The 13831-nt window shown below is 46.6% G+C and overlaps 1 protein-coding gene across 1 annotated transcript in view; it reads left to right on the top strand.

The window, feature by feature from the left end:
• The window catches only part of LOC144104012 (steroid hormone receptor ERR1-like), a 121454-nt gene that overhangs the window by 103078 nt on the left and 4545 nt on the right, over positions 1–13831 (top strand). Inside the window, exons 8-9 of the mRNA XM_077636793.1 lie at positions 3773–3963; positions 4773–13787. Coding sequence (XP_077492919.1) covers positions 3773–3963; positions 4773–5152 — 571 coding nt within the window. The 3' untranslated portion in view covers positions 5153–13787. The remainder of the gene's footprint in view (positions 1–3772; positions 3964–4772; positions 13788–13831) is intronic.

The following is a 13831-nucleotide window of genomic DNA, read 5'->3' as shown; positions in this document are numbered from 1 at the left end:
GAACGGTTGTTTGAACGACGACAAGTTTCTTTGCCTCTCGGCCTCTAGAAAGTTCTCTGCTGCCTCAGCCGTTTTGTCCAGCGTCTTGCACTCTCTTTCTCGAAAAAAAATCGCCAGACAACCATGACAGTTCCTCATGAACTGTTCGGCCACCACCAAGTCAGGTAAATCATTGCACGTTATGGCCCTTCCCAACATCCCGACCTATCGATCGAAAAGACTGAGAAAACGTGCTGCGTATTGCTTGCCTGTTTTTCAAGCGGCTTACTTTCACGAAACTTTTCGCGATAACCTTCTGCTGTAAACCGAAAATGTTGCAGAAGGGCTAGTTTTGCCTTATCGTAATCCATTGAATCAGTTGAAGACAGTCGACCAAACACACTGAGAACCCCCCAGTCAAAGACATACTGAGTGCTGTAGCCCATTTTTCCTTGAACCAGCTGTGCCCTTCTGCAGTACCCTCAAAACGTTTCAGGTATGCATCTAAGTCGTCCCTGCAATCGTCAAAAGGCGGGATCAACTTGTATGGGCTAACTGCTGCTGAGGGCCCTAGTGTGGGTTCTCGATTACCCCACCAGCTTCTGCGAGAATTATTTGGAGCTGCAATTTACGCTCTTCAGCTTCTGCTAGCGACTTTGCATGCTCGCGTTCGGCTTGTGCCTTGCGCCTTTTCATGCTCTCATTGAGTCTTGCGTTCGGCTGCACGTGCTGCGCGCGCTCCTTTTCTTGCTCAGCAGCCACCTACGTGCGCAGCTCGGCGTATCAGTATAAGTTAAACGGCTTCGTCCTGTCGCGGATGCCAATTGTCACGAATTGGTAGCGCGTCCCTGGCTTTCCGAAGGGGAATGCTATCACGTGCGGGTAGTTGTAGTACAACACGTCGCTGGCGTTACGTCGAAAAAAGCAGCGGAAGGGAGCCAGGTGGTGGTAGGAGGGGAAAGGAACACAGGGAGACACCGGTGGACACCCTTCAGCAGCCTGAACTTGGCAGCAGCAGAAAGAACAAGCGTATCCAGGTCCCGTCGACGGCATCACGAAACGCCGGTTGCTTAAAGCAGGCTATCCAAGAGTGCCTTACGGCAGCACGGACCCTCAGTACGTCGGCTGCCGCCTCCACACTTGCAGAGAACGCAGGAGGCTTGCGTCGGTGAACCAAGGGAGGTCCGCGGCAGCACGGACCCAACATCCGACGGCTGCCACCTCCACGCATGAATGACGTGATCTCCGCCGTGCTGCCTTCCTTTACACCTCGGTTTTCTGACATGTCAGCTCTCCGCTCCTCGTGCTCACCACTCTCTTTGTCGCCGTCGCCTCACACACAACCTTCACACGCGCACGCGCAACACTGGGCTAGCACGCGCAGCGCTCCGCTCTTTGACGCACCGCGTTCACAAATCCTCCCAGGATCTTTTGTGCACCTCACAAATATGGTTTATAGGAGCCTTTAAGTATGGGCTGTTACGTTACATGCTACATGCCCACGGAGTGCTCTACACTCGTCTCTTTGCAATTTGATCTGTACAGTAAAACCTTGCCAATGTGAACTCGATTTGTTTGGAGTCCCGCCTAATTCGAAGGTTTTCGGCGGTCCAGGCATTTGCTGTGCAAATTTTTCCGGATGATTTGAACAGCCAGCGTGCCCCTACCTGAAAAATTGAGTGGTTTTTGACCATGGCCTCCCGAGATTTTTCACACATCCTTGATCCGTGTCATGCCAGCTGTCGGTCTTGGAGGCTAATAGTTTGAGTTGCCAGAGTGGCGACCAGGCACCACTTTGATTCACAACTTTCTGTTTCTGGTGCTTTGTGGTGCCTCAGAGGTCTGCGATGTACATTACGCCAGTCTTGGAGGCTAGCTTTGGCTGATAGAGCTACAACCAGGTGGCACTAGGTCACAAATTTTCTGGTTCTCTCTCCGCTGTTTCTTTGTCCAGCATTGCTGTCGTGGCGTTTGATTGTTCTGTGCCACGACCAGATGTGTTCTGTGCTCTGCTGGTTACTTAGTACCTGACCAAGTGCACGGTGTTGGTGTCAAGAAAATGTCTAAATAGAAAACTCTGACTCTGTGCCAGAAGGTGTGCCTAATTGAAGAGGCTGAAAAATGGACGAGCTCCAGAACACAATAGAAAAGCACAAGGTGGCTTTATCAACTCTTTTGACGATAGTGAAGAACAAGGAAAAGACTGTCATGCTCAACAACCAATGCGTTGTCGAGCATTGGAAGAAACAGACGTTGGCTCTGCTGCTTTGGCAGTACGCGGAGGACGATGTTTACAACTTGGATGAGGCCGCCTTATTCTATAAAATGCTACCAACGAAGGCATTTTCCCTCAAAGGATGCGGTTGTCACATGAAAAAAACAACCCAAAGGGATAATAACCGTTCTGTTTGGCGTGAATATGCTCGGCAGTCACAACCTCCCACTGCTGATATTAGAAAAATGTAGAAACCTCGGTGCTTCAGGAATGTGCAACTATCTCCTGAGGATGATGTGCTGTACAGAAATTGAATGACGGGAGTTCTGTTCGAGGAGAATGTGTGACACCGTGACTTGTCTTTTTGCCACCGAATGTTACAGCTGTATTGCAGCCTATGGACCAGGGCGTTGTTATGCAAGCCAAAAGTAATTATCGCTGCCATTTACTGAAAGTAATCTTGTTATGCTATGATATTGGCAAACAATATTCTGTGGATCTTGTGGGTGCCATTTGCCCAATCGTCTACACCTGGAAGCAGGTAGAGGGAGATGTGATCAGGATTTGCTTCAAGCATGCTGGGTGTTCCAAGATGATGGTTCCGATGACGTATCTGATGCCATTTGCGCACTGGACGGTGAAGGAGAGGCATTGTGCGCATGCATGACTGACTTCGGTGAAGAAAACGCTGGAGGGAGCAACAGATTGAACTTCGTAAACTATTTGAGAACCGAACTTGATACACAAACATATTATGCCAGCTTGGAAGGGGAGATATGCGACAATGGGCCTTCCAAAGAAAATGAAGGTCATGTTGAGTCCGCCCTAGCACCAGCCTTAGCTGTAGTCATTGAGTTTCTGAATGCTGTGCGCAGTTTTGTAGGGTGCAGTTGCGGTAACGGCGAAATGCTGTGCACTGTCAGCCAGCTGGAGGACGCGACCTACAGTGCCGCTAACTTCCGAGCCAAGCAGTCATGCATCGATGACTGCTTCTTCAAGTGAGCGTGAACGTTCACTTGAACTTTCAAGTGAACGTTTTTCAGGTGGAATAAAGGTGCAATGTTGATACAGCCATGTTTCACACGTTTATTTCTCATTTTTCATCCATTTTTTATAATTGGATACCCAATTAATTCAAAGATTTTTTGCGGTCAGGGGGGCTTCAAATTAACGAGGTTCTACTGTGTTACTGTTCTGTGCTGAGAGGAGTGACCTTCTCACCACATTTTTGATCATGCACTATTTAAGTAAACTCTGTAGATATGTTTTAAGCAACAGTCGTCAAGAGGCTTTTGATGGAATGTTTTGAAGAAACACACAGAAAAGCATATTTTAAGAAATGCACCGAGGGAAAACCTTTCACTAGGCATGTTTAATTAGGTGTGCTTTGTCTGTGAGTGAAGTCTTCCATTCATTAACAGTGTCGTGTGTTTGAACTAGCCCAACCTGCAGCATACTGTTCTATGTCTGATGAAACGCTGAGAGAAAAAGTGCCTCTTTCTCTTGATTGGAACAAGAGGGGCATTGCCCCTTTATCAAAGAACGCACCCTGATTGTTGTGCGCGGTTCATCTTGCAGGTCGTGCCACCTGAGCCCCCCGACGCGGCTAATGTTTGCCTCGGACCTGCTTATCGATGAGCGGCAGGCATCCGAGTGCCGAGCGGAGGAGCTCTTCCTGCACACAGCCCACCTGGTGAAGCGGCTCGAGGCCCTCTCGGTGTCACGCGAGGAGTTCCTCGCCCTCAAGGCCCTGCTGCTCACCAATGCTGGTCAGTGCATCAGAGGAGTGGAGAGTTATGACAGCTCTCAGACAGCAGTTCATCTTCAATCAATGTCATCATCACCACCAAATTCTCGCACCCCTGATGCAGCTTCTTGTTCGCTTTCAGTTTCTTCAGCCCTCCGGCCTCATAATCGGTTACGGCAAGAGGTGCTGTGCCTCTGACCTGCCTAGTATAGCGCGGCTCAAAGCTGGGCGTTGCGATAGCCCGCACCGGGGTTGTCCGAGTTAACCGGTGCACGACTAAATGCCTCCAAGCTAATGAGCATCTGCTGCCATTGAACTTACACAGTTTTGTCGGGACCGTGCCGCAAGTCCGAGTTAACTGAATTTCCAAGTTGACAAGATCCAGATAAACGAGATTTTACTTTATCTTTAATTCATAGGCGATTTTTTGTGAGTTGGGTATGTGTGGGTTCAACTGTAATGATCTTTTTTACTGCTTGCTTTGTTCTAATCCAGTGAGGACATGTGCCACGGAACTGTATCTGTGTGCTTAGTTTTTACTTCCAAGTAAAAATTTCAGTTGATGTTTAGCGTTTGTCTTGTCTTTTTCCAATTTCTTCTTCTCCATCTTATGCACTAATCGTTTTAATTAATGATGAATGACCAACTAGCCCAGCTTTCTGCCTTGACACAAAAAAGCAAAAAACATTGAAATTTGAGTGGAGAGGCCTTTGCCCTGCAGTGGGCATAGTCAGGCTGATGATGATTACTTCTAGATGCTACTAGCATCCGAGCTTAGGGAGCCTTTAAGGTATTGAAACATTTTTTATTTTTTTTGCATGTCGAATGCAGACATCCACTTGGAGGACGCCTCATCAGTGCATAAGCTGCGCGACGCTGTTCTCCAGGGCCTGCACGACTGCGTGGCCGCACAGCGGAGCTCTTCCACGGCCTCGTCATCCTCATCCGGAGGCTCGGCCTCCTCGCCCAACTCGACACCCGTTTCTACAACGACAAGCTCCGCCAACAGTGCGAACGGTGCAGCGGCGCAGCAAGCAGCCTCTGCGTCGGCGATAGCAGTCCACTCGGGCCAGCTGCTGCTTTGCCTACCCTTGCTCCGGCAGCTGGACTCAGTGGTGCGGCGCTTCTGGAACGGTGTCCGACGGGACGGCACAGTGCCCATGAACAAGCTCTTTGTCGAGATGCTCGAGTCGCACTCACTGATGCGGTGAGGAGGGGCCTATTTCCCCCTCTTAGTGGCAAAAGGAGCTTTGTGTGTTTCTAGGTTGAGGTTGCGTGTGGCCCCGTTCGTTCCTTAGCTTCCGTGCTGTGCTGCAGTAGCCACAGATTGCGTCGGCATGCCCAGGATGCGAGACGAGCTTGGAGACCGTGTGCCCCAGCTTCGATGCCTCGTTTCTTAGGAATCCGTGAGTCCTTGTGGTCTCGTTGAGGCTTGATAGTGGTAGTGTTTTGAATTCCACGGGTCCGAAGCGAAGAGCCACTTGTTAGAAATACTGTCTCAGTGCAGGGCTGCCTTTGAGGAGCCCCGAGTCGATTGCTTCTGCTAGTGTTAACCTTCCGCAGTGCTCTATGGAAATAGAGTTGGAGTAGAAAGCAGTTGTAGAGAGAGGGGAGGATGTGTGGTAGCTTGTAGAAAGTTGTGCTAGTTTGGAGGGGGTGGGTAGAGGCTGACTAAGAGGTGTTTGCTTTGTAGGCAATGGCAGGTGTTTCCTGGGCAACTGCTTTGAGCTGCTGCTTCCGAGCTGCTGAGTCGGTGACTCCCAACCTGCGGGTTCCTTGGCTGTACAAATGTCAGCGACTGCTTTGCTCATGATCTAGACGAAGAAAGATGGTTTGGTTTAGGAGGGTTTAACGTCCCAAAGCGACTCAGGCTATGAGAGACGCCGTAGTGAAGGGCTCCGGAAATTTCGGCCACCTGGGGTTCTTTTACGTGCATTGACATCGCACAGCACACGGGCCTCAAGAATTTCGCCTCCATCGAAATTTGACCGCCGCGGCCGGGATCGAACCCGCGTCTTTCGGGCCGGCAGCCGAGCGCCATAACCACTCAGCTACCGCGGCGGCCAGACGAAGAAAGAGGTCAGAGCAGTGGTACAAAAGATGCACACGGTCCGGATGTGCCGTAACTCGCAGCATTCCAGTTAGAGATTGCTTGTAGTTGCTCCCAGCCCCATGTGAGAAGCTTGCCAAGACACTGCGCAGATCGGTTGGTAGGTTTGCTTCAAGCATAGGAAAGAGGTCACACCAGGAAGTGCTGCAAGTGTTGCTGGGTACCCTTTGATGAGCGCGTGGAAGGAGGTCATGCCACATTTAATCCGCTTGCCATTCATGTGGCTAGTTTGTGAGAGTACTTTTAGCGGACAACTTCGGGTTAACGGGCAGATCTGGCATCAGCAGCTGGACGATGTTTCTGAACCTAATTCTGCAAACTGCGAGAGATGATATAAGTGGTACGATGTAGCCTGCCTATAGAAAATTCGTTGCATGCTGAATGGACTGTTTGCAGTAGTTTGGCAGTAAGCTGTTGAATGCTGCTTCCTTAATGTGCTGCGCAAAGAACAGAATTCTGATTGGGAAAGCTTGGTATTTCAGTGCTGTCATGGGTTAGACATTGCCAGATGATTGGCCAGACTATGGTCGACCATTTTCTGATGGCTTACATGTAACTTGGTGAACTAGGGGGTTTCCGCCCCCTTTGTCAAAACTCTTGAGCCCAGGGTGTTTTCTGAACTGCACTGCATGGCTTTTAATGCATCCTTAGTGATCAAAATTTCCTGAAGGTGAGATTTTAGGCCCTACCCCGCTTAACGGATAAGACTTCCATGTGTGCTATAGGAAACCTGCTACACGACTTGGAAGCGAACCCCCTGAGCTCTAAACTTTGGACAGAGGCTTTACTTGTCATGATTGTTCTCCAGGCATTTTAGAGGTAGAGAAGAAATGTGCAGGGCTTTTAAGGAGCATGGCATTGAATTTGTGAATAACACAGCTAGGTATTTTATGCTAAAGCTTCACATAAAGGGAGCAGTTTGAGGCAGGCTTTGTTTAATATTACACTTGGTTAGGAAATTCATCTTTTTTCTACCTCAAGCTTTGAATGCTGTTGTTTACAGTGGTCGGAAAAAAATCGGGCACAAAGGGAGGTAGTGCCATCTCTTGTGAAATTTAAATGCCTGCTAGGAAAGAATAGAGATTGGTACTGAAGGTTTAATAGCAGATGCCTTGCTTTCTCAGGGAAAGGCAACTATTTGCACAGTGAAATTGTGCTTTCCTTGCTTGGCATCGCAGTAGTTGATGCTATGCTTCGGTGTACTTAGGAAGAAACGTTTTGTAATTGAACGTGTTAACTGAAATCCACTTAGAGGCACCATCTCTGTGGGAAATCTGAGCATGAACAATTTGGGTCTCATGGCTTTTTTTAAAGACAACTGGACGGTTGAGATTCACAGCACATCACAGGTAACCAAAGATTGCAGTTATTTTTGAGGGCTTGTTAGGTGCTCTTTGTAAACCAGAAAACTTGAGCTTTTTCAGTAAGGTAGAGAACTTGACCCTTTTTGGCAGGCCTGCTGGTACATTGGCTGGCCAGTGCAACTGGTAGTAGTGGGTGAGGTGACAGTTTTCTAGCCATGTCTAGTATGACTATGACCTGTCAAGCAGACATGTATCTTGCTGCAAGTACTATTCCTGACTTTCGACATGGTGATGCAAGTCTTCTAGATTTCTGAGTATTCATACTAGCCTGCTGGAGAAATGTGCTGATGAAGTTTCCATTTCTTGTATGGGCTCCTCAAGATTCATTTGAATCTGAAGCTCCCAGAGCCCCTCCTTGTGAACTTGTCAGCAGCAGCTCACAGCAGTTACGTGTTGAAAACTAGACGAGGATTGTAGCGAATGTTCTTGGGTAGCCGTTAGGACGACAGTCGTTTCTAGCACAGCTTGTTAGAAAGTTTTTGCGGGTGGGCACTTGACACAGCTACGTAGCATCCGCACATTAGAGTGAGCACCTAGCAAGGATATGGAAACATGCCCTAGGATAGAAATGTGTGGGGCCACCTCTTGTTGTTTAGTTGCAAGACCTGTGCCACTGCACAGCTACTAGGCAGTGAAATGAGCAGACATTCAGCAGTGTATATAAACCGATGTCGAGGCAGCAATGCTCGGTCCGTCAAGTAACTGCCAGTCGGCTCGCAGTTTGAGTGTTGTTTTCGTGCTCTTCCCTTGCCTGCGAGGAGCATGGGACCGGGTTTGCCCTGTTGTGTTTTTGGGGGAGGGCTTGCTGGTGAACTTACTGTTTTTAGTTTCGGAAGCCTTGTTTTGTTGACTGTTAGCGTTACCGAAGCAGTTTGTTGTTACGTGTTGTAGTTGAATTGTGTATGCCTGTGTGTTGTGTGTTTGAAACTGTGTGCGACCATGTGGAGAGGGTGAAGAGAGGCAAGGTTGGGGTCACCCACAAGGCCGGGCTACTTGCTTGCACCGAGACAGCGCAGGGCCATTGGAACTGGGAAGTGACGTCATTTGTGTGTCACGAAAGCGTCGGCGAAAAAGTGTTGGGTCTTCATCGAGAGGGTAGCACGGGCGAAGTCTGCTTTGCAATGAGCGTAGCCGATGTGGCACACCCATTACATTCTGCAACAACACCGTCGAATATTGTGCGCCTGTACGCAAAGACGACTGCCACAAACTGCAGCTGCGATTCTGACTTCGACAGGCCTAGTAGAAGGCCTATTAATGAAGCTAGGAGCGTCAAGCGTGAGCCGCTGACTTAATTTTGAGGCACCCTGCAATGAGGTTCCCAAGCTGGCTGACGTTCCACACTGAAGTAGATGACTCTGTATGTTGATGTGGCTGCCGACAGGGTCGCCAACAAGTGAAGAACGGTGTACAGCATCACAGTGAGCCGCGCATGACTTGAACCAAGACCGCCATATCTTGTGTTTGGTTATTGTGGTGTGCCCTCATGTGAACCTGCTGTATCTTACTGTGCATTTCAGTTCCTTGCCCTTTTCATCGCATGAGTGACTGTTTTCTGTTTCTTTTTTTTCTTAGCCATGATGATTATCGTTGTAGCCATATTGCATTTTCTTCAGTGCAGAGTTTTTTTTTTTTGTTCATTGTTCTTTTCTTCCTCGCTGTTGACTGTCACATCCTTGTTTGATATTTTCTTCTGCATTTCTCATGAATTTTGTTAAAGCCTCTTCAGAAGTCTTTTGCGAACGTGTATTGTGCTGTAGTGAGTGTTTTTCTCTCTTTTTTTTGTGTTTCCTCTTCGCATGTGGTCACCCCGCAAAATGGAGCACAAATATGGGAGTCGTGCATCCTATCTTTTCGAGTGCCAATGGGCAGATAACCTTGTTGAAACTTTTGGCATTGACTATTCTTCTTGCTTCGCACATGAAGTAGCGAAGGGGGAAGGGCATTTTTGTCAGTTTTTCGTTTTTTGTTCCTCTCATTGTTTGTTGTTCCTGTCTCAAATTGTGAAAGTCCGTGGATTTGGTGAAGGTGGAGGTTTGGTTAGTGGAAGGGGGGAAGGCACTTTTGGAGGGTGAAAATGTGCATAGGTTTGCAGTTTACAACGCGATTCATTCTAGGTTAGTCAGTTGTCATGCTGTTTTTGTTGTGGCTATGTGTGCAACAGTACTTGGGGGAGGGATTTTCATTCAGATAAGCAGTAAAAATTCATTATTCATTGTTCACGGTACACAACTAACTGGAGTTTTCATTGGCTGCTGCTTGGAGTTGGGGGATACTGACACAACTTGCTTCTTGCTTGACTGCCGTCACTGTTGTGTTGCTACTCCTATCAGGTAATGTATGCAGTGTGGCGCCATCTGGTACATCTGTCACAAAGCAGTGTTTCCGAGCTTTCGTGCTCCCCACAGTGCGACACAATACACCAATAATAAGTACAGTAAAATCTCATTGCCTTGAAGATGCTTAATTCGAACATCTGGTTTATTCAACTGATGTGTTTTTGTGAACTGAAATTTTCCGTCCTCTTCAAGCTTGAATTATCGAGATCTGACTGTACTTCGAAATGCAGTTCTGATGGCTTGGAATAGCTTCTAAGCTTACAACTTGCAGCATGGCAGCCCGGAAATAATCGCTTGTCAGAGCTTGCAACAGATGGTGCTACCGACAGTCACGTTGGGCAGTCATGCGCTTTGGCTTATAATTCTGGCCTGGGCTTGCGTACTGTTAAAATATGAATTGACTACATTGGGGCCTTATTTGTAATTTGCAAGTCCTGCGTTTGCTTTTGAAATATTGTGCCATCTCTACACATTGACTCTGCAAGCTTATTGCCACCTTGATGGCGCACTCCTAGAACGATGATTGTTCCGGCTTAAACGTCAAGATAGCTGCGGAGGTCTTTTTTGGTTTACGTACTGTCAGCTGCATCAGTTCACAAAACATTAGAGATGTTAAAAAAGATAACTTCTTGACTGCTAGACTTAAAAAGCATTCTGTGTTGGTCATACGGACAGGTATAGCGAAGTACAGACTGGACTGTTCATTTCAAGCAGTGCTTGCAAATTATTAGTGTGTTTTTAAATGAAGTGACAAACAGCACCTGAAAGAGCTAAAAGGAAACTCTCTTGCCCCACAAAAATTTAGTTATTCTTTTTTCAAACTTGACAGGGTCTGGACTTGGGTGCATCGGCAGTCTGTATTGAAGAAGCTGTTCAGCGTAGCAAAGATGGGCTTGCAAAAGGAGGCATTTGCACTAGCAAAGCACTGGATTCCGACTGAAATCTTTCTAAACATTGACATAGTGCATGGAAAAAAACAAAACAGAGAAAGCAACACAGCTATCCTTGTATCATTTTTCACTATGCATTTATCACATCTGAAAGAAAGAGTAGCTGGCTCCAGCAATGGATGCCATCTCCTTACATAGTATCTAAAAAAAATAGAAGGCACACAATTTTGCTAACACTGAAAGTGGGGCTAAATGTTTAGGATCTCTTACAGATTCTGTATGGTAGAAATGGTATGGATCCATTTATGGTAGGGAATTAACAAGAACGTGTTTCCCCAAACATTTTGTCCATCTCTTCTCTGTGTCTTTGTCTTATTGGCATTTTCATTTCATTTGTTCACTTACAAAAACGGGATATCAGAAGTCAGTGGCTTGTTTGCCTGACATTCTCCCTTTGAAATTCATCTTTTTGCGCTGTGCACATTCTCTTCAATCACTTCCACCAGAGGCTAAATGCAGTTTGGTCACTGCCACATGTGCAACTGTGTCGCATGTGCAGCTGCATCACAGGTGCAGCTGTCTGTGCACAAAACTGCACATATGCATGTGTGCATGCACTAAAAATGTAGCTGTGCAGGCACACACGTGCTGCGTCAGATGGAACTGCATCGTATGTGTTGCATGCGATCATGATTTCGCACCACAAGATAGCTGTTTATAGATGGCCATCTGACATTTGTATGCTTACACAGCAGCGCCTTTTCACACAAATCTTCGTCACCTGTTAAAAGCAGCTAGACTCAAAACCTTGCTCTCGGTGGTTCTTAGCCAGCCAAAGGAAGCTGTGGCTCCAGGGTTATTTGAAGCCTCTTATATTTTACTGGTAGCTTCTACAGGCTGACGCTCAGCAGCCTTCTCAGGAAACGCTTAACTTTTCAGACGGGTAAGGCAGTCATGAAAACTGGGACAGCCCTTTATTTGTGGTGGTGTTTCACAAGGCAAAATGTTAGACACTAAAGAGAGTTGCTGCCTCTTGTGACTACTTAAATCGTAGCGTCATCTCAAGGAAAACGTTTTTTTAAAAAAAGTCAATAACTTCTGCCTCTATGCTTAATGATGCCAACACTGAACCAAATGTCGGCGGAAGGTATCACTGCTGGCTGTGCCATGGTTAAACAAAAAAAGAGGGACGTGCCTCAGTGCTTGTGCTTGTGAACTTGTCTGAAAAAACTCGAAATCCTTAGGGAGAAATTTAAGCCTGTGGCAGCCTGTATCACCTACAATGCATGAGCGCCCTCACATTGGACATTTCTGATGATTAGTGTTACATGTGTAGCGATTACACGAAGAGGGTCTTGTGTCATTGTACTGCTCGGCAGTTGTATTATGCTTGTACTAACCATCAATTCGATTTCTGCCATCACTTTGACTTGAGGAAGGTATTGCCATATTTATTCGCATAATAAACCCACCCCCAGTTTTGTCATTGCGAATTTACGTTTTTTTTTTACCTCTCTTAAACAACATGCATCTAACCATTAGTGCTGCTGTTCAGCGTGTTCGCTTTGTCACACCTCGATTTGCCACTGCTGTCGACTGTCACAAGATGGTTAGATCGTGCCATGATACTGCAAACACCTTTTGGAGTGAACGATTCTAAACACTGATTACGCAAGAATGCGAGTGATGCGGAATCCCCTCTTGTCAACCATGCGCTTTTATTATTGATGGACGGACAGACGGGCGGACTTATATGAAATTTCAATTCTTGCAAAAAATCTGTTGAAACTTTCTTTCCCTGTGTAGTGAACCCTCACCCCCAAATTGATGCCAACTTTCATGAAAAAGTGCGTTCATTAAGAGAGTAAATATGGCAGTTGTGCTGGTGTGCAAATATTCTTGCTCTAGCGTTCACAGCAGTCACTTCTAAGATGAACACACGGTATAGAGAAAATGGTTGCTGAAATAAATGCAGTAGCGAGCAATGCAAGTGCAGCAAACACCTTCTGCCATTTATGCAAGCTACAATTTCGATTTATGCAGGTTACCATTAAAATTCATGAGCACAGTTGGGCATGGACTTGTGCATTGTAGTAAATGGTGGTCGGCGTTTTGGGCAGTGCATTATTATACGAAAAAGCCCTTCATATTGTGTGTGCTGGTAAGAAGGCCCGAGTTTTGTGCTCTAAACCTAATTTTTAGCACTGCCAGGGGACTTGAATGGACTTTCTTTTTGTGGGGCAGTATTTTCCAACCCTGGTAATAGGGCAGAGCAATATTATCAACCATGGAGTACAAATAATTCTTGAATGGTTTAATGCATGTAGCATGAACGACTTACACCACAAGTTGGTGGCTTCAAACCTTTCCAGGTGTAACAACAGGGATTTAAGGATATATTTAAATATTCATGATGCTTTCAGTGCTCATGTGCGAGACGTTCATTGCTGTGCACGTGTTTCACAAGTTTTCTCATCTATCACTTGTCTCTGATAAGCTGAGCTTTTGTGGTCTCAAACACAAACCGAGAAAGGTATGGAACTGAGGTTCTTAAAAGTCCTGCTCGATTTAGATTCGATTGTGGAGCCTATCTGCGTGATTCCTGTCTTGATCAGTCGAGGTTTACAACACCGCGCTTTTCTGGGTCGGATGTGTCCAAGCTTTTTCCAGAGAGCTAGCTGTGTGCTAGTGGTATCTTGTACTGGTGGCTCCTCCTAATCGACATTAAAACTCCCATGGACACCGGGTGGACATTCAGGACGTCTGCTAAAAAAACTCCCATGGACATCCTGGGGATGTTCAGGACGCCCGAAAGACGCCCAAGGAAGTTCCGGTGCTCATTGGGCTGATAACTGTTGTCTTAATATAGCTGCTGCTGCACTGCTAATGGAGAAAGATATAAATCCTCATCTCTCGCAAACTGCTGGGTCTTCTGTGCTAAAAATTTTGACTCAATTTCAGTGTTTATACCAAACAGAAGCCATAGAGTTTTGCAGTTCTACAACTGCCGAGAAAAGTTGAATGCTGAGAATGCTGAATGCCTTCCTTGTTTGCTTTATTGGCGAGTTCTTCACGGCCTTGATAATGTACAGTGCTATGTTTCTTTTCTCGAGCAAAATATTTTGTAACATCTATTCCATTTGGTTTAGAAGAACTTTTTGTTGGGCTAGATGGTACATACTGTAAC

The sequence above is a fragment of the Amblyomma americanum genome, chromosome 9 (genome assembly GCF_052857255.1).
Source record: "Amblyomma americanum isolate KBUSLIRL-KWMA chromosome 9, ASM5285725v1, whole genome shotgun sequence".
NCBI classification, from domain to species: Eukaryota; Metazoa; Arthropoda; class Arachnida; order Ixodida; family Ixodidae; genus Amblyomma; species Amblyomma americanum.
Note: the sequence above shows the minus strand (reverse complement) of the source record. Positions and strands in the feature narration are given on the sequence as shown.